Raw genomic sequence first — 19,840 nt, forward strand, 5'->3', positions numbered from 1 at the left:
TTTCATCTTTCAATGTCACTGCAAAACACCTAGCTGCGTATCTATCACAGATGAGTCACTTAAGTGATATTTATTAGATCAACCACACTTTTTCTTGGACCTCATTAACATTTGTGTTCATCAGTTCCTCCTTTGTTGCTCAAGCCATTAGCCAGAAAGCTGATCTGGCTAGCACTGAGCCCCCCCACCCCCATCTCTCCCATAGAAACATGTTGATCTCTCCCTAAATGCAGGGAAAAAAAACCCAGGGAGCACATCTAATTCACTCTGCCGTTTCAACGTTTATTTCTGATACCAAAACTTGACAGCACACAAGGGGGAAAAAGCAATAGACAAGGAACAGCAAATAAATTCATCTTGCATGCCACTTTCAGTCAACAGGATGTGGCTCTCTAGATAGCTGTGTTCAGAAGGATTCTGAGGCTTCAGCCTCACTCAGGGGAAAGACTATTGCAATTGATTAGCAATATCTGTGAACACAAAAATGAAAAAAAAAACCATTAAAAATCAATAGTATATACCAAATAGGAAGGGAGATACATACCAAATAGTGCTTCCCCAAACTTCTCTCATCTCCCCAACATGGATTTCCCAGAACTCTCAGCTACAGCACACAAACACACTCCCATGGACTCTGTATCTCCCAATGACCCTAAATGCCCAATCCAAAGTGATATACCTACCCAACATCTCACTCAACCCAGAAGAAACCAATGGCACCAAAGTTGGCAGCGAAGTTGGCACTGGCCGTACCACCAGGGCCAATAATGGGGCCCGCGAAGGTCTGAGGAAATCTGGAGCGGGCATTCTGGTGGTATCTGGCCCAGAAGGTAAACGGGATTCTGGACCAGGGATCTCCAAAATCTCCTTCCTCATCCCAGGTCAGTAGCTCAAACTCAATGTCATCCCAGCTCCAGGGCCCTGATACGGCCTCATCTCCAATCCCCATGCGGGTTCTCGCCTCAGCCCTGGCCTCGGCCTCAGCTGCAGCAGCATCTAAAGCATCCAAGGCCTCGTCTGCAGCCTCCATAAACTGTGCAGTCCAGTCGCGAGGGTCTCTTTTCTGAACCTGAGATGAGGAATAGAAAATAAAACCCATAACATTCTTAATTAATATTTATGACACACCTGCTATATATTTAGGGCCCTGCTTTGTGTTACTGTTCACATAGTAACAACAGCAAATACCACCAGTAATGTGGTACCTACAAGGTGCGATCCCTAAGATCTCATTCCTGCTCTGGACTTTTCCCATCAATCACACCTCATCCCTTGACCTATCAAGTCTGGAGCAGTCCCTCTATTACCTCTGCAATGAACCGCAACACTTTCATCTTGCTAGTCTCATGGTAGGAACGGAGGCCCCAGAGGAACTCATACTCAGGAGGGTTGCTGTTGGGCACTCGTCTGTAGTCTAGGTACCTTAGAAAGAGCAGAAAGGTCTTTGCCTCTACCCAGCCAGAATTATAGTCCATCGATGTGTAATAATCCTAGATTTTGACACCCCAGATTTCAAGTAGCAACTCCCCCCCAACCCAGACTCATTCCTAAATATAGATTATTTACCCTCTAATTATCAGGCCTTCGAATTCCTGGGCCAGTGCTTCTATACCAAGCAGTCCCCTAGAGCGGGAGGGGGAGCTTGTGTAGAGTCATAGAAAGGACAACACTTAACGTTACCTCCTCCGCCCCAGCTCTAGCTCCAGGTTCTTGTCATCTTGTCATTGAACCACAGATAAGCCCACTGCAAAAGCCTCAGTCAAGTCCAGCCCTGGAAATATCTACAGTGGGCGTGGTGGACAGGCTTCACTTACAAGATAACTATGCTGCAGAAAAATCCAACCACAAGGAGTATATTCAATAAATGCTCCTGAGTACACATGTGCTTCTGTATGCATTGGTAGAGTGAGTATAAAAAAGGAGCACAGGGATGGATTTCTGAGGCTGACCAGCACACAGACTTCATGGAGACCACACAAAACCATTTAGGTATTACTTACTTTTGCTTTACAAACTCGTAAGTGAGAAGTTTCCTCAGATCTCCAAGGAGGGGATGCCTCACCCTGAGAATATAAAAAGAAACCCATAATCAGAGACGATGACATTGCCCAAAGACAAGAAAAGAGGTTTCCAGCACAGAGGTCAGAGATGAGAGAAGAGGCAGAGAGGTCAGGACTATTTCCCCATCCACCCGGGTCACATTCTTGGGCTCTGTACCTCCCCAAACCAATTCCCCTAGACCACCAGGCTGATGCAATCCTGGGACCATCCTCTGTTGCCAAAGGATGATATAAACAGGCAAGAGATGAGAGAGCCCAATCATACCCAGGACGCAGTCCCATCTTGCGTAGTGCCTCCCAGAGGACAGCTGCAATGGGAGGCAAGGGGAGACAAAGGACGGAAAATGAGCATGGAAATCAGGCTGAAGCCAACCCCCAGCTGCTGGTCCAGCCACTCACCTTCACTGGCACGGTTGCCATTCATGAAGATGACACCCAGAATCACTAAGAGGAGACCCAGCTTGGGTGTGTCTTTGGTCCTAAAGGAGTACAAAAAAAAAAAATGTTTTCAGCAGCTATTTGCATGAGAACCCCCTAGGCAGCCTCCCCATCCAGCTTCCCCAGGATTCCTCTACTAGGGGATAATTCTACCCCAGTTCTGCCCGTGACCTACTATGTGACCCCAAATCCTGGATCCTGCTCTACTTCTACTTGAAACTCCTGGGGATAAAAGCACCACTGAGAAAGGTAATATTCCACCTCCTTTCCCATCTTACGTTCCCAGTATGCCAGCCAGGGACTCAGGGGTACTGATGAGAATGTACAGGTGTTCTTCCTTGTCAATTTCTTTCAGCTGAATTCCAAATTTCTACAGGGACAAGAAAACAGACTATGAAATAACAAAATCTAGCCTAAACTGCTACCCATACACGGTCACTCCCCTCCCCATAAGACTTGCTGGTAGGAATCCCATGAATCTTTGAAATCAAGACTTTCTCGTAGTATCTATTGGGGGGGGGCTTTCCCCATCATTCCTGTCCGTCAAGGCTGTCTTCTCACCTTCTCCAAGACAAAGCATGCACGTTCAATGATTTCTGGATACACATCAGTGTATTCACGGATGATATCCCTCAGCATTTCTGGAGGAGAGAGGAGAGAGCACCTGAGCTGAGCAGGGCCCAAAGAGTGGCAACCTCTTTGCCAGCCCCAGTGAGGGAAGCACAGTCAGTGTCCTTGAGAGGGAAAAAGGAAGACCCCCACCCTGGAAGGAAGGGAGGGGACATACAAGCAAAGAGATGTCCACAGAGCATGGAGTGTGGGGAAGGTCAGAGCTCCGAGAGAGGGCGCTGGATGCATACCTGAGCGCTTGATGGGCACCTTTGTGTAATCTTTAAGCATCAGGTACTTGACCAACTTATTCGCCTGGGAAGGAAAAAAGGAAATTGTTAAAGTTATCATTACAGAACACTTGGTTGAATTATAGACGGGGGAACGACGAAAGAAAGAGGAAAAGGGGAGGAGTGACTGGGGAGTTTTAGTTCTTACTCTTTCCTGAAGAAGGGCCACATCTCGGGGCTGTGAGGCACCCAGGTTCTGTGAGGCACGCGAGTTGGGAGAGGGGCGCAGGTTCGGGGAGGGGCGCAGGTTCTGCCAGTCAGGGGGAACTGGCCAATCGGTGGGGATCCAGTCAGGTGGGAGAGGCCAGTCAGTGGGAAGCGGCCAATCGGGTGGCAATGGCCAGTCAGGTGGTAGCGGCCAGTCGGGAGGGCCTTGCCAATCTGGAGGACCCTGCCAGCCTGGTGGAGTCTGCCATCCAGGTGGGGTCTGCCATCCAGGTGGATTCTGCCAGGCCAGTGGGTTGGGCCAGACAACTGGACCAGGCCAGACAATGGGGTTTGGCCAGATCACAGGGTTCTGCCAGATCACTGGGTTCGGCCAGATCACTGGGTTCTGCCAAGCAACTGGGTTTTGCCAGGCTGGTGGGGTCTGCCTAGCTGGGGGGCTCTGACGTGCTGGTGGGGTCTGCCTGGCTGGCTGGTTTTGCCAGCCTGATGGATTCTGCCAGGCCAATGGGGTCTGCCAGAGCACATTGGGGGGTGCGCCAGGTGGGCTCTGAGTGGTCACTGGAACTGGTGCAGACCTCCAGGTCCCTGGAGCCAGTGGGGCCCGCCTCTGATCCCCACCGCTGTTCTCTTCCACATTCAAGTTATTAATCTGCATCACCAAAGAGAAGGAAAGTCAGGGTCACCAACTGTTTCTATGTTCTCACCTTATCTATTCCAGGAAGGCCCCCTAAAACCCTCACCTGTAGTGACAGCCTGACCCACTAGCCAATGGTCACCCTGAGTCCTGGGCTTGTCTTTCACTGTCTTCCAGGCAGGAGTTTCGTCTCTGAACCAGGCCAGAAGCAACCCAAGGGTGGGGCCTGAGGCTTCTCCTCTTCCTATGTCCACCACTGGCTCTGCTTGTACCACCCTGGACAAATCACTCAAGTCACTTCACCTCTCGGGGACTTAGTTTCCTTCTCTGTAAAGCTGAAACTGTGACCCCTAGCTGGTATGAGGTACTTTGAAGATTTAAGGAGTGAGATAACCTGTGTGAACTTGTCCAGGCCAAGACCTAACACACAGTGGCTACTGTCACGATGTAAACTGAATTACGTACAGACTATATACATTATGCATTCATGTGTCATCTCCCCACTAGCCTGTGGACACTCAGAGGACAGGAATGATCACATTCACCTTATCATCCTCTACAACCTACAACAGGCAATTATATACATTTTGTTTTGTTTTGTTTAGAACAAATGAACCACCTCTGAGAAGAAAGGAGAGAACCCAAAGCAAAGTGTAAATAGCAGGGATCTCACCTTGCGGGTCCTCTTGCCCCGAATTATCGTCCTGGACTCCAGATTCTGAGCCTGGGAACCATCTGCTGATGTCTGTGCAGCTGCACCGTCAGATTCACAGATACCTGGGCCTGGGTCAGCCTCTATGTCAGCCTGGGAAGTGGCCATCTTGACCTGATTAACATTCTGGGTCTGGGGATCAGCTGTCGGGGCCTTAGTGGTGTCATTCCAAGCCTTGAAGGCTGTCTTAGGCTGAGTGTTGACCATCTCACTGGCATTGAGAGAGGGAGAGAAATTGTAGGTGGCATTTGGGCCCACCTTAGTAGTGGCATTCTGGGCCTTAAAGGCCATCTCCGACTTGTTGGCAGTTAACTCACTGGCGGTTGCTGCCTGGGAAAAATCATAGACGGCATTTGGGCCCTTTGGGGTGGCATTCTGGGACTTAAAGGCTGCCGTATGGGGGGTGCTGGGAATCTCCTTGGCATTAAGAGCCTGAGAGAAATCATAGGCAGCATTTGGGCCTTTTGTGGAGGCATTCTGGGCCTTAAAGGCTGTCTTAGGCTTAGTGGCAGCTGCTAAAGCCTGCATATCAGCCATCTCACTGGCTGTTGGGGGCTGTGAACTCTGAGGACTAGCATGCGGCCCGCTGGCAGCTGCTGTGGCCTGGTTGGTAGGTGGAGCCTCTGAGATCTGGATGGCCTCCATCAGGGTCTGCATAAGCAAGGTGCTGTCTTCTACAGAGGCCTCAGCCTGCAAATACAAGGGGCAAAAATAAATCTCTGGGAGAGTGGGGAGGAGCAGCACAGGGGAGGTGCAGAGGGGTGCTCGGTGCAACAGAGGAGGGCTGAGGCAGAGATCTAGGGGCTTCCGAGGGCTGTAGCCGTAACAAAACGTGTGGTAGGGGCTGAGTGGGGCAGGGGCTAAACAAGGGATGGGGCGCAATGAGGAGAGGGGCGAAGTGGCGGGGGCGGGGTGCTGATCTAGGAGAGAGGTTAGAGCAGAGCAGTGCAGAGTGAGGTAGGAGCGCTCAGGAAGAGGAGGTGGAGAAAGAGTGCCGCCTCGAGGAGTTGAGGAGAATAAGGGGGTCGCAGGGGGGGTGGGGAATGCAGGAGAAAGGGAGGGTGGAGGCGGGAGGTTGGGGGAGGGGGTGGCAGAGAGCTCTACAAGCATCAGGACTATAGGGAAAAAATGGTTCCTTACCCAACCCGCATTATCTGGGCAGATTGCCCTGACTACTAACAGGGTCTCCCTTTTCTCTGAGCAGGGACTGAGGGCTGGAAAGGGACGCGACCCTCCCGCCCCCCTCAAGAAACCATGGGAATTTGGAAAAATGACGGGATCTAGGCACCTAGAAAGCCAAATCGGATCCAGGCGTTTGGACAGCCAAAGAGGGTGGTGGTGGGGGGCAGGGGGAGAAACTGTCGGCTAGGGAAATGGTGGGGTGGGAAGTGGAGATCTCACCTGGAAGCCGAGGAGGCCCGCACCACAGTCCATTTTCTGAGCCATGGTTCTTGTCCCTCTGGCAAGAGCAGAGCCTGGGGGGTGTAGGGGAGGAGTTGGGCGTTATACTCCAGAGGGCAAATGCGAAGAAACGAATTTTGGGAGGATGGTGGTGTTTGAGGTTTGATTGTGGGGACGGATGAGGTGCTGAATGTGAGGAGAACGGGCCAGATCCGAGTGGGAAAAGTGAATGGGTGTCCGGATGGATGTTCTGAATCCCGAGAAGCTACAACGGGGAGAAGCTTCAAATCGGGGTTCGGAAAGCCGATGAGTTCTGAATCCAGGCGGATTGCGTTGGGATTCGCATTTGGGAAATTGAATGGAGTTTTCGAATCAGAAGGAATCATATAACAGTACAGATCGAGGTCGAGAAATCTGTAGAGATTTTGTACGATGGGAGGGGTTCAGAGAGCGAACAGGGATTCTGAATAAGGGAGGATCGGGTGAGGGGTGTGAATCAGGGTTCGGGGAGTGGAAGAGGGATCAGAATCCGGGGTAAAGGGATCGGGATGAAAAATGGGGGGCCCGCACCAGGGGGCAGATGCCCTGTCTGGGGGCTAATTCTCACCTTGCCTCAGGCCCCAACCCCAACCCCCTCGTTGCCTCCCTTCTTCACGACTCAGAGGATCGGGATTGCAGTGCTCGGCTCTCAGCAGCCGCACCCTCTCCTTGTCCAGGAGAAAATGCCAGCGCGGCAGCTAGGACGACCCCGCCTCTTCGCCTAATATACCACCCACCGCCTCAGATGGTTGTACGCATGCGCAAGAACTGACCGACCAAATAAGAGTCCCGCCCGCTTCCCCAACAAAAGCTTCGTCCCCGGGACCGTAGTGCGCATGTGCAGCGGGAAACAGTCCCGCCTCTTTGCCAACACACCACCCCACCACCAACCAGGTCGACAGTATACAGCGGCCCCTCCCCTTCCTCTATATCCCCTCCCCCAAACAAATGCGCTGAGCCTCTAGATCCCACCCCTTGCCCCACACACCGGCCCCCTACCTTTTCCGCAATGCGTCTCTGCTCTATCCCTCCCCTCTCGTGGCCCCTCCTGTCAGGTTGGCATGCATCTCCACCCCCTAGTCTAGCACCACTTAGGTCACTATTAAGGAGGTCTCTAACTGCAACAAGTGCTAGGCTCCTTATAAAAATAAACTCTTCTACTTTGAGACCCAGGCAAAGGAATGACCAGAGAGAATACATCATTACTGGAGGTAGAAAAAGTCTGTGCATGCCACGTGATTCTACATGACTCTCCCCCTTCACCCCCCCCGTCCCCCGCCAACAGCACCCAGACTTATAAACATTAGCTTCTTTCCTGCCCTTTGTGCAGCTCCAGCTATTTATTTTGTGTGGGGAGGTGGGGAGGTGGGGAGGAGGGGAGGGAAGGCACAGCTTGTACTTCACAGCACTATCTATGCTGCGGCTTGTTTTCCTCTCGCAGCAGCCCTGGGAAGTGGATGTCAGCATCTCCATTTTACAGATCAAGACGCTGAGGCACAGACACATTGCATGATCTAGACAAGACCACAGAGCCAGTACACAGAAAATGCAGACTGTGAGCCTGGATCTTCCAGATCCTAAAACTCACGTTCCACTCGTGCCGGTCCCAGAGACTGAGGCACCCTACCCTCTTCAGTTTGAGCGACAGATTCATCCCACCTCCCCTGCCCTGTCAACATCTGTCCAAACAAGTAAGGTTTGTGTTCTCTGAGACCTAAGCTCTTGCTCTGCATCTGGGAGGACACAGGGAGAGGCCCCAGCCCCAGCCTGCTCTATGTGGGTCCATCCAGGTGTAGGAGTTACCCCTTGGGGTCCACTCCCTGCTCTGACTGTCAGGCTTCTTCGCTGTGGCACAAACTCGCTGCCCCTGAGGCATTTCTGGTGCCCACCGGAGTGGCAGGACAATCAGGCACTTGTGTGTCTGAGCCATGACAAGCCCTGATTCAGAGTAAATGTTTGCCCTGGTTCCTTCCAGGGCTGGGCCTCAATCCCAGGGATGGAGTGCTGGGCCAGTGTGTCACTAGCTGTGTGAACCCAGCTTCTCAATATGCAAAATGGGAAGCCAAAGAAGCACTTACTGGGGTCCTACCCTAGGACACATATGCTGCTGTGCTTCCAGAATGACTAGAGAGACTCAAAAAGGCAGAAAATGATATACAGATGTGAAATGACTCAAATTGAACTGATACTTCCCCCAAATCCAAGGCAGATCTTTGTACATTTCACATTTGTTCTGGCATCGGCTCCTGCCAGGAGCCAACATATGAAAGGAAGCTAATGCTAGGAGGAACTGCAGCATTTGGTCCCCAAGGGCCAACATCAATTCTGCCTGGCTGGATGACTTTCCTCATCTGTTGCATAGCAACCTCCTCTGTCAGCTGCCTGTTTTCCTCAGCTCTTCCTCTGTAAAGTGTCTGCACTGGGACGTGATCAGACTCAGGAAAGGAGGTCTGAAATACCATTTTATATGCTTTTTGCTCCCATATCTGTATCTCCAGTCTCGACTTGATCTATGAATTCTAGATCTGTAATCCAACTGCCTACCTCATTTCTGCAATTGGATAGGTCTCAGTATTTTTACAACTAACAGGTCCCGAAGTGATTCCTTTGTATATCTCCCTCCTCACCAACATTGTTTCTCCTTTAGTAATGACCTTCTCTCTCCATTAGAATAAAAACCTTTAAGGGAGATGGATTTTTGTTTGCTTTATTCATTGCTGTATCCCTAGCACCTAAAATGATGCTTGGCATATTTTATATGCTGAAAAAATATTTGTTTAATGAATGAATGAATCCCACCATCCACCCTGTTGCTTAAGTGCGGAACCCGAGAGGCATTCTTTTTTCTTTCCTGTGATGAATTAACTTACTTTTCCTCATTACATAAAAAATGCGTATCATTAAAAATTCAAATATTACCTAAATATTTTAGATATTAAGTAACCACCACTCCAAATCTCACCACCTTCAGATAACTGCTATTAAGATTTTAATGTTACCTTTTCATATAACTTTATGCATATATATTCTTACATAGTGGGATTATACTATAAATTGCATTTTTACTTAATGCTACCCACTCCTTTCTTTCACCTCTACCCTTATCTGTCAGATATACATTTCAAATAACCATTTTTCTATCTGTCCATATTCAAAAAGTCCTTTTTAAATTGTTTTACAAAAGTTAAGATCATATTATATACACTTTAATGCATCTGATTTTTCTTAGTTAATACTAGTCTACCTCTTGTTCATCCTTTTACATTGCTGCATAATATTCCACAATAGGGATGGACTACAATGTATTCAACCATTCCTTCACTGATGGTCATTCACTTTAGTTGCAGGTGTTTTTTGGGGGAGGGGGCACATGCCAACAACATTGCAATTAAATACTTGTACATATATCCTTGTATTTTAAAGCTTAACATTTTTAACCCCATGACATCAGATGCCCAGGAGTAAGACTGACATACTCTACAGTGTTTGGTGTTATAAGACTTTCCCAATTTTCTGCCAATCTGATGTGTATTTTATTGGTATCTCCTTGTGGTTTTAACTTATATTTCTGATAAGTAATGGAACACATATTCATATATTAATGAACCTATTTGATTTCTTTTGTAAAGCACTTGTGTTAAGTCTTTTACCTATTTTTCTTTTGTTGTCTGTCTTTGTCTTAATTATTGGAGGACTTCGTTTTATACAGTCCTACAGATGCTTACTGAAATCCCTTAGGGCTAGATGTATTGCAAATTTTTTTTTCACATTTCAGTAAGGTAATACAGTGTGTATACTCTATATTACATAACAGTTCCAAATGCAAGAGCCACAAAGGTCAGATATTCACACTTTCACATTCTCTTAGCAGCTAAGAGAATGTGATCTAGAATTTACCACTGTGGTGGGGTCCTGAAGACCATCCTCAGGTTCAGTGACTCATTAGATGCACTCACAGAACTCAGAAAAGGTGTTATACTCATGGCTATGGTTTATTACAATAAAAGGACACCAATTTAAATCCACAAAGCTAAAAGGCGCATAGGACAGAGTCCAGGAGAGACCAGGATGAGCTTCTCTCTCAGTGGAGTTTTATGGCCAGTGCTTAATTCTCCCAGCAAGATGTGTGACAACCAGGAAATCTCGCCTGAGCCTTGGTGCCTGGAATTTTACTGGAGGTCAGTCAGGTAGGCATGGAACACCCAGGTGGCTGACCTTAGTCTTCAGCTTGTGCAGAGGTCAAACTAACACCACAAGGCTCAAGGCCCTACTATAAATCAAACTGTTAACATAAACCATCTGATGTGGCCCAAAGCCCCAGGTGAGCAAAAAACTTTCATCAGGCATTATATGCCAAAGGATTAGAGGTTATCTCCCAGGAGCTTGTCAAGAGCTGGGTCTTTCTTTGGAATATGCAGAAATTTTTTGGAATGCACAGGGTTTGAACATCCCAGACCTGCCCAGTCAAGTCTTTTACTGCACAGTCATAATTCCAACTTAAGACTTGATCTGAAAAGAGTGCTTCAAAGATGCCGTGATGGAATTCAATGCCATTATCTGTGGCAGTGGGATGAGGATCCACAAAAAAATCCAGTTTCTAGGAGCAGCATAGGTAGCAGGGCCAAGGGCAGCAACCGGTATCCAGTGTTCAGTGGTGGCAGCAATGGGATCCAATCAGCTAAAATTTATGGCATGATTTTTGAAATACAGCTGGGTTGGCAGCTCTTAGCAAATTATTGTATTAATTGTGCTACTTTAAAATGTTAAAACAAAATTTTAAATTAATTATAGATACACAGAATATTGCAAAGATAATACAGAGAAGTCCTATGTATCCTTCAGCCGCTTCCCCCAATTGGCACATCTTTGTAACTATAATACAATAGCAAAACCAGGAAATCAACATTGGCATAATATGTGTGTATAGTTTTATGTCACTTTATGACAAGTGGAGGTTTCCACAGTAATTACCACAGCAATCAAGATACAGAACTATTCCATCACCACAAATATTTCCCTGTACTACTCCTTTATAGTCACACTCACTGCCATTCCCTCCACTATCTCTAACCCTTGGGAGCCATGAATGGGTTCTCCCTCTATCATATAATTTTAACATTTCAAGAAGGTTATAAAATTAGAATCATACAATATGTCACATTTTGAGAGACTTTTTTCACTCAGCATAATACCTGTGAGATACACCCAAGTTGTGTGTTTTCCCTTTTTATTGCTGTGTACTATTCCATGGTATAGACATGCCATACATAGGTGGTTTAACCATTCACCCACTGAAGGAAATCTGGGTGGTTTCTAGTTTGGGCTCTTAGAATAAGCTCCTATAACCATTTTTGTATAATTTTTTCTATGAACATAAGTTCTCATTTCTCTGGGATAAATGCCCAAGAGTGCAATTGCTGGATTGTGTAATAAGAACATGTTAGTTTTGTAAAAAACTTGCCAAACTTTCCCAGAGTGATTGTATCATTTTACATTCCCACCAACAATGTGTGAGTGGATTTTCTCCAAATCCTTGCCAGCATCTGTTGTATTTTTTAGTCATTCTGATCAATGTAAAATAATAACTCATTGCGGTTCCACTTTACATTTCCCTAATGGCTAATAATGTTGAACATTTTAAACACGTGCTTATTTGCCATCAATATATCCTCCTCAGTGAAATGTTTCCTCATATCCTTTGTCCATTTTCTAATTGAATTGTTTGGTATTTTTCCGTCTTTTTAAAAAAGTATTGAACCTTGAGAATTTATGTATTTTATGTACAAGTCCTTTGTCAGATATATGGCTTGCAAATATTCTCTCCCAGTTTGTAGCTTTCAAATTCTTAACAGTCACATGGCAAATTTTTGAGGCAGCCCAATATATTGATTTTTTTTCCTTTTAAAGATTGTAGGTTTTATGTCATTTCTAAGACCTTTTGAACAAATCCTAGGATCTGAAGATTTTATCCTATATTATACTCTAAAAGTTTTATGGTTTTAAATTTTACATGGAAGTCTATCAAAATTTGGATTTAAATTTTGAGTGAGATGTGAGGTCCAGGTCAATTTTCATTTAGGGGAATGGAAGAGGCAGAGCTACGAATATCCATCGAATCATCCCAGCACTATTTGTTTAAAAGACAATCCATCCACTGAATTATTTTTGCACCTTTGTTAAAAATCAGTTGGTCATTCATACTTGTGTGAGGCTATTTCTGAGTTCTCTGTTTTGGCCCATTGGTCTATGTGTTTATTCATCTATCAATGCCACAATAGTCTTGATTATTGTAGCTATACAATAGTCTTGAAGTTGCACAGAATTTTATTTTTCTTTTTCAGAATTATTTTATCTATTATTCTAGTTCTTCTGTTTTCCCACATATTTTGGAATAATCTATCTCTACAAAACATCTTGCTGTGATTTTGATATTAAGTGCATTCAACTTGTATCAATTTAGGGAGAATTAACATCTTTTCTACATTGATTCTTCTAATCCCTGAATACAGTATGTCTCTTCTATTGATCTTCTTTGACTTCTTCATCAGAGTTTTGTGTATTCTGTTGTTGTTGGGTAGAGTGTTCTATATCAATTAGATCCTGTTGGCTGATGCTATTGAGTTCTTCTATACCCTCGTTCTGAAGTCTATGTTATTATTAATACCACCACTCCTGCTCTCTTTTGATTAGTATTTGTATGACATATATTTTAACATCTTTTTACTTTCAACCTACTTTTATCCTTATATTTGAACTGAGTTTCTTATAAACAGTGTATAATTTGGTAATGTTTGTTTATCTACTCTGCCAATCTCTGTCTTTTAATTGATGTATTTAAACCATTTATATAGATTTTCGTTGTTGATATATTAGGGCTTAATAGGTCTGCCTTTTTTGTTTTTTACTTTATGGGGCTTTTCCTCTGTTTTTTATTTCTCTGTTTTCTTTTTCATGCCTTCCTGTGGGTTAAACTTCTACGTAGAATAATGCTATGGTCTGAATGTTTGTGTCCCTTGAAACTTTGTATGTTGAAATCTTAATCCCAAAAGACGATAGATTTAGGAGATGGGCTTTTGGGAGGTGCTTTAGTTATGAAAGTGGAGACCTCCTGAATGGAATTAGTGTCTCAAAGGCTCCAGAATGATCTCTAGCCCCTTCCACCATTTGAGGACACAGTGAGCAGATGCCCACTCTAAACCAGGAAGAGGGCCCTCACCAAATGAGACCACACTGATGTCTTGATATTGGACTTCTCAGCTTCCAGAACTGTGAGAAACAAATTTCTGTTGTTTATAAGCTACCTAGTCTGTGGTATTTTGTTATAGCAGCCCACATGGAGTAATACAAATTCTGTTTTGATTTATCAACAACATTTCTGAGTGCATAGCTTTTCATAGACTTTTTTTAGTGGTTGCTACAGGTGCTATAAGTATATGTATGTCATGTATCACAGTCCACTCATGGAACATTCTACCAGTTTAGTGAAGTACAGAAACCTAACTTTGTTTACATGCTTTTACCATCATTTATAATATAAATTCATAATATAATTTATATATATATAATTGTCTTAAATACTTCCTTACATACATTGAGAACAACAGTGGTATAATTCTTCAATCATCAAACATAATTTAGATAACTCAAGAGGAAAAGGAAAGCCTATTATGTTTACCTTTATTTTACTCTTTTTATTATCCTTTCTTTCTTACTGATGGTCCAAGATTCTTTTATCATTTTCTCTTTTTCAAGAACTTCTATTCAGCCATTATTTTAGGGTAAATAGGTTGGTGACAAATCCTGTTAGTTTTCTGTCTTCTGAAAATGTTTTGATTTCCTTCTCTTCATTACTGAAGAATATTTTCATTGGGTAGATAATTCCACGTTGACAGTTTGTTTCTTGTGGCACTTGAAAAATGTTATGGCTTCTATGGTTTCTAATGAGAAATCTGCTGTCACCGATCTGGTGTTCTTCTACAGATCAAGGGTCATTTCTCTCTCTGGTGCCTTTTAAGATTTTTTTATTTCTGCCTTTAGCTTTCAGAAGTTTGAGAATGATGTGTCTAGGTGTGAATTTCTTTGACTGCATCCTGTTTGAAGTTTGCTCAGCTTCTGGAATATGTCTGATTATGCTTTTTTCCAAATTTGGGAAATTTTCAGCCACTTTTTCAGCCCATATGATGACACCTATGTTAGATCTTTTGCAATGGTCCAAGAAGTGCCTGAGGTTGTTCACTTTTGTTTTTCAGCCTATTTTCTCTCTGTCAGATATGATAATTTTTATCATTCCACCTTCAAGTTCACTAATTCATTCTTCTGTCATCTTATTCTGCTATTGAGCTCATCTATCTATTGGTACTGCTGTTGAGTTCATCTATTAATTAAGTTCATTTACTGGATTTTTCAGTCTTAAATTTCTTTTTGATTCTTCTTTATATCTTCTATTTCTTTTGTAGACTTTCTATTTCTTTGCTAAGACTTTCTATTCTTTTACATGCTCTATGAACAACTGCTCACTGAAACATTTTTATCATGGCTGTTCAAAAACCCTTGTAGATGATTGTAATATCTGTGTCATCTTGGTGGTGGTGTGTGTCGGCTGTCTTTTCTCATTCAAGTTGTGATTATCACAATTCTTGATGTGACAAGTGATTTTCAATTGCATCCAGGGTATTTTGCATCTTATGACATAAGGACTTGAATCTTATTAAATCTTCTGGTTTATCACATGTGGGTGGAAGTCCACATTCTCACTCAGCCTTCATTGACACCTGGGAGAGAGGGGCTCCTTGTTACTGAGGGCTAAGTGAGAGTTCCAGCTCCATATTAAGCTTCTACTGATACCACCCTGACTGGGGTAGACTTGGATGCCTAATTACATGGGGAATGTGTATCACTGCTAGTGCTTGGTGCTGATAAAATCCTGACTCTCCACTAGGTCTTCTTCAGACATGACCCCAATGGTTAAGGGGAGGAGTATCTCATTATCACCCATTAGAGAAGAAGATCCAGGCTCCCCACATGGTCTCTAACATTGTGGGGATTGGGCTGTTCCCACTTCCCATTCACCCTTCTCTAACATTCCGTCAGGAGATTTGAGACCTCAGTACAGCCTGGCAAGAGTAGAAGTACAGGGTCTCTATTTGGCTTTTGCTAGTAGGGGTGGGGCCAGTTTTTCTTCTGGTATTTAGCTAAAGTAGAGGACTTATTGTCTAAAAAATTTTTTCTGGTCTCACTATGGTGCCTTTGTCTTTTGGATATAGAGAGATTAAACTTATATTGGAGCTGGTTGTGTGTGTGTGTGTGTGTGTGTGTGTGTGCCCTATGGTGCTTCCAGTTTGCCAGCTTCTCCAGCATCTGGTCTGGGATATATGTGGCAAAAAGAAAACCCAGGAAACTCACCACCATGTCATTGCTTGGTATCCAAGTTCCCTAGAGAGTATGCCATCTTAATTCCTACTTTCAGGGTCTAACCATGTTTGGTTTATACATAATGTCCAGGGACAAACAGGGAAAAGTACATCTATATTATTTACTCCTTTCTACTGGAAGAGGAAGTTCCTAATTCTAGTATTTTTTTATTGTAACTATTGAGATTTCTAATTTAAAATCATTCAATAAAAAATAATTTGATCACTTATTTTGCTATATATATTGCACTTATTTTGATGTCTTATATAACTTGCTGAAACATCAAGACAATATTGGGTCATAACCTCAATAAATAACAACTCTTTCTTTTTCTTGAAATGACTTTACCATTTCACAATTTAGAATGTTTGCTGCTTTTTAATTAGTTTCTAAACATCATATTCAGTAGTTTATTTCTATTCCTATTTTACTTACCATTATTCATATCTCTGCCTTATCACCAAATCTAATCCATCACCTATTTCTGTTGATTCTACCATTTTTAGTATGCCTTGATTCCATTTTATTCCTTCACTTTTCATCATCTTCTTGTTAGAAGGGAGCATGAAGAGAGGGAGTAACAGCGAGAGAAAAGTTGAAAAGAGACGAGATGGTGAGGAAGAGAGGGAGGAAGGAAAGAAGCACAAAGAAAACAGGAATAAAAGAAATAAGTGGGGAGAGGGTATAGCTTAAGTGGTAAAGTCCATGCTTAGCATGCATGAGGTCCTGAGTTCAATCCCCAGTACCTCCTCTAAAAATAAATAAATAAACTCATTAACTCCCCCCACCACAAAAAAAGCTAAACAAAAAGACTTCTATGTAAAAAATAAAAAGAATAAGTGAAATAGCAGTTGCAAATAAATGGAATGATTAAGATAAGGAGAAATAAGAGAATGCAGAAAGAATGGATACTAAGTTGAAATTTAAAAAGCAGGAGGAAAGAGAAAAAGGAAGTAGAATGCAGAAGGGAAAAGAGATGTAGGATGGAAGACTGTGAAAGAGAGGTGGAAGCAGACAGAGAGATTCCAGGTAGATGGAAGAAGAAAGGAAAATAAACAAGGAGAAGGAAGAAAAAGAGGAAGGGGGGAGGAAGAGAAAATAACGAGGGAGAAAAGAGAAGTGTTTGAGATAAGAAGGGCAGAGAGGAGGAAGGGGAAAGGGAGTGGAGGGAAGCGGGGTGGAAGAGGAAGAGGGGGAAAAGTGATGGGGAATCACACTTCACTAATGGCAGATTTCACTCTGCAGAGAGAAGAAGGCTTAATTTTAGAAGTTCTCCCGTTTTCTTCTTCTCAAATCCCCAGCTCCCTTTGCATTTGGTACCCACCAAAGTGCCAGAGGTCTTTTCTCACAGGACATCACTCTGGCCTGGAGGTAAGACCACTGTGGTTTTCAACTAGTAAGAGCCACATGCTCTGCATTTTGAAGAGGTAAATTGGTTTAGGATACTCAGCATTTATCACATACTTTCTGCTCCTGGTTGTTCATCGGGTATGAATATTCTCTGACAAATTTAGGTATGCAGGAAATGTAAGGTTTCTTTTTCTCTGCAACTCAACTTGAATTCTATGTCAAGTTCCCAATCTACTAAGTGGCTGAAACTCAACTCCAGCAGTGTGGATGGAGTTCCTCTCACCCCATTCATTAGAGTTGTATCTAAGTTATGGTATCTTATATGTCAAAACACCAGGATGGGTGATGTATGTTGAGTATCACATATGCATCCTGGCATTACATGCTGTCATATCTGGTTCATCAAAGTTTGTCCAAGCAGGTAGCTGTTGAGTTGAGCCTCATTCTTTACTACAAAGCCCCCCGAAGGTCTGACTGTCTCTGAGGGTGTGATGTATATACAACTCATATACACAGGAACTATTCTGCTGCTTCTATCATATGCTGGGGATTGTTCATCCCTGTGAGACTGTCTTTACTTAACATATTCCTCTTGTACTCCCATGATATCCTGAGCTGAGAGGAACCATATGAGGAGGCCTAAAGCTCTGAATGCCTATAGACACCACACAACCACTTCTATTTTGTGGTCTTGTCCTCTTCCTGGCTTTATCCTGGAAGTGAGGCACCAGGACACATTGCGAGAGGATCCTACAAACCTATCTAGGTTCTTTTCCCATCCTGGAATATAAGGTCTAGGTTTCTCCTTTTTACAGGAACCCACAATATTTACTGACTCCTTGCTTCTCTTTTGCTTTTCTTTTCAACAGAATGAATGTGAGACTAGAGGTACAGCCTTGAAAAGAAGTGCCAACAACAACAAAAAGCTGAATAAACTAAAACTCAATGACTTTTTCTTGGACCCGACAGAGAAATGAGGTTTCAGAGCAAACCACCATCCTGAAATATTGAGGGGCAGGCGAATCAAGAGTCACAGATGAGTTTTGCTTACCTAAAGCAGAAGCCACTGAAGACATAAACTTGTAGGTATTCTTAAATGAAACTTCTGAAAGACTGCTAGAAGTTGAGTGTGAACCAGACTGAGAGTGAGAAACTCCTGGGAGTGGTAGTCTTGTGGGGGAAGCACACTTTCATGGGTTTTATTTCCAGGAATCTCACCAGTTTCTTATGGTAAAGATCCAAGAAAGACAGAGGACGGGAAGGGTCCTTGTGAATATCCTTGTGGAATATGCCCTGAGCCTTCACCATAACAAAGGTCTACTTTCCAGGAGGAGAGACTACCAGAGCCTTGTCCTATAGCCATGAAGGAAGGACATTTTTCTTCTCACTCCAGCCCTGTTCTAGCTTTCCTGTCTCATCTAATGTGAGGGGAGAGTGGGGGGGACTATACAAGAAGAAATACCTGTAAAGGTCATAAGCCTGAGTCAAAGGCTTACTAAAACACTGTGATTTAATTGGAATATTAGAAAATACTCCCTTTCTCCCACACCATGACACCATACCAACAGAGCTCCAGTATAATAACAATGTTATAGCTGAATGACTTACAAGATGACTCTCTAAGGAAGCCCAAAGTCAAAAAAGGAGACAAAAATCAAAGACACTAGGGATAAACAACAAGGTCCTACTATACAGCACAGGGAACTATATTCAATGTCTTGTAATCTATGGTGGAAAGGAATATGAAAAAATATATGTGTGTGTGTATAACTGAATCACCAAGCTGTACACCAGAGACTAACATAACACTATAAACTGATTATACTTCAATAAAAAAAATTAAGGGCACTAGAGGAATGTGAAGCCTCTGTCACCTATTGCTAAAGTAAACTTTAAACAAAGCCCAACTCTTAGCAAGACTAACATAAATCTTCACACTAGAGGCCTCTCTATCTCAGTTCCTATTACCTAAAACATATCCAGCTTTCAACAAAAACTTACAAGGCACACCAAATGGCAAGAAGAAAAAGTCTGAAGAGATAAAGCAAGCATCAGACTCAGATATGACAGAGCTGCTGGCATTATTAGACAGGAAATTTAACCATAGTTGATATGTTAAAGGCGCTAATGAATAAAGCTAACAACATGCAAGCACAGATGGGTAATATAAGTAGAGAGATGGAAATCCTGAGAAAGAATCAAAAGAAAATGCTAGAAATAAAAAAAATTAATATAACAGGATACTTCCCAAACTAATATATAGATAAAAAGAAGAAGAAAAATAAAGAGAACAGAACATTCAAGAACTGTGGGAAAACTTCAAAGGATGCAACATATGCCAGAACACCAAAGGAGAAAAAAAGAATGGAACAGAAGAATATTCCAAATAATAATGGCTAAGACTTTTCCAAATTAATGAAGACAACAAATCATAGGTCCCAGAAGCTCAAGAAGGTAAACACTAAAAAATTTACACTGAGGCACATCATATTCAAACTGCAGAAAACCAAAAACAAAAAGAAACTATTGAAAGAAGTCATAGGAAAAAATTTTTTCTAAGTATATATAGTGGAACAAGGATTAGAATTACAGAAGACTTCATCAGAAACCATGCAAGCAAGGAAAGAGTGGAATGGAATATTTAAACTGTTAAAAAGAAAAAAACCTACTGACCTAGATTTCTGTATCTAGCAAAAGTATCCTTTAAAAGTGAAGGATATATAAAGAC

The 19,840-nt window shown here is 43.3% G+C and overlaps 1 protein-coding gene across 2 annotated transcripts in view; it reads right to left on the reverse strand.

Annotated features, from left to right (window-relative positions):
• Window positions 1–261: 261 nt before the first annotated feature.
• Window positions 262–19,840, reverse strand: part of MAGED1 (MAGE family member D1) — a 63,282-nt gene continuing 43,703 nt past the window's right edge. Inside the window, exons 1-13 of one of the 2 annotated variants that reach the window (XM_010994774.3) lie at window positions 6,920–7,107; window positions 6,313–6,386; window positions 4,873–5,601; window positions 3,546–4,214; window positions 3,359–3,422; window positions 3,060–3,139; window positions 2,777–2,868; window positions 2,460–2,539; window positions 2,326–2,368; window positions 2,001–2,063; window positions 1,308–1,422; window positions 684–1,069; window positions 262–470 (exon numbers count right to left, since the gene is read on the reverse strand). In XM_010994774.3, coding sequence (XP_010993076.1) covers window positions 692–1,069; window positions 1,308–1,422; window positions 2,001–2,063; window positions 2,326–2,368; window positions 2,460–2,539; window positions 2,777–2,868; window positions 3,060–3,139; window positions 3,359–3,422; window positions 3,546–4,214; window positions 4,873–5,601; window positions 6,313–6,357 — 2,358 coding nt within the window. In that variant the 5' untranslated portion in view covers window positions 6,358–6,386; window positions 6,920–7,107 and the 3' untranslated portion in view covers window positions 262–470; window positions 684–691. Of the gene's footprint in view, window positions 471–683; window positions 1,070–1,307; window positions 1,423–2,000; window positions 2,064–2,325; window positions 2,369–2,459; window positions 2,540–2,776; window positions 2,869–3,059; window positions 3,140–3,358; window positions 3,423–3,545; window positions 4,215–4,872; window positions 5,602–6,312; window positions 6,387–6,919; window positions 7,108–19,840 lie in introns of those variants that run through there. The other variant, XM_031445178.2, reaches the window with a different exon arrangement.

This window comes from Camelus dromedarius, chromosome X (assembly GCF_036321535.1).
Source record: "Camelus dromedarius isolate mCamDro1 chromosome X, mCamDro1.pat, whole genome shotgun sequence".
In the NCBI taxonomy this organism is placed as follows: domain Eukaryota; kingdom Metazoa; phylum Chordata; class Mammalia; order Artiodactyla; family Camelidae; genus Camelus; species Camelus dromedarius.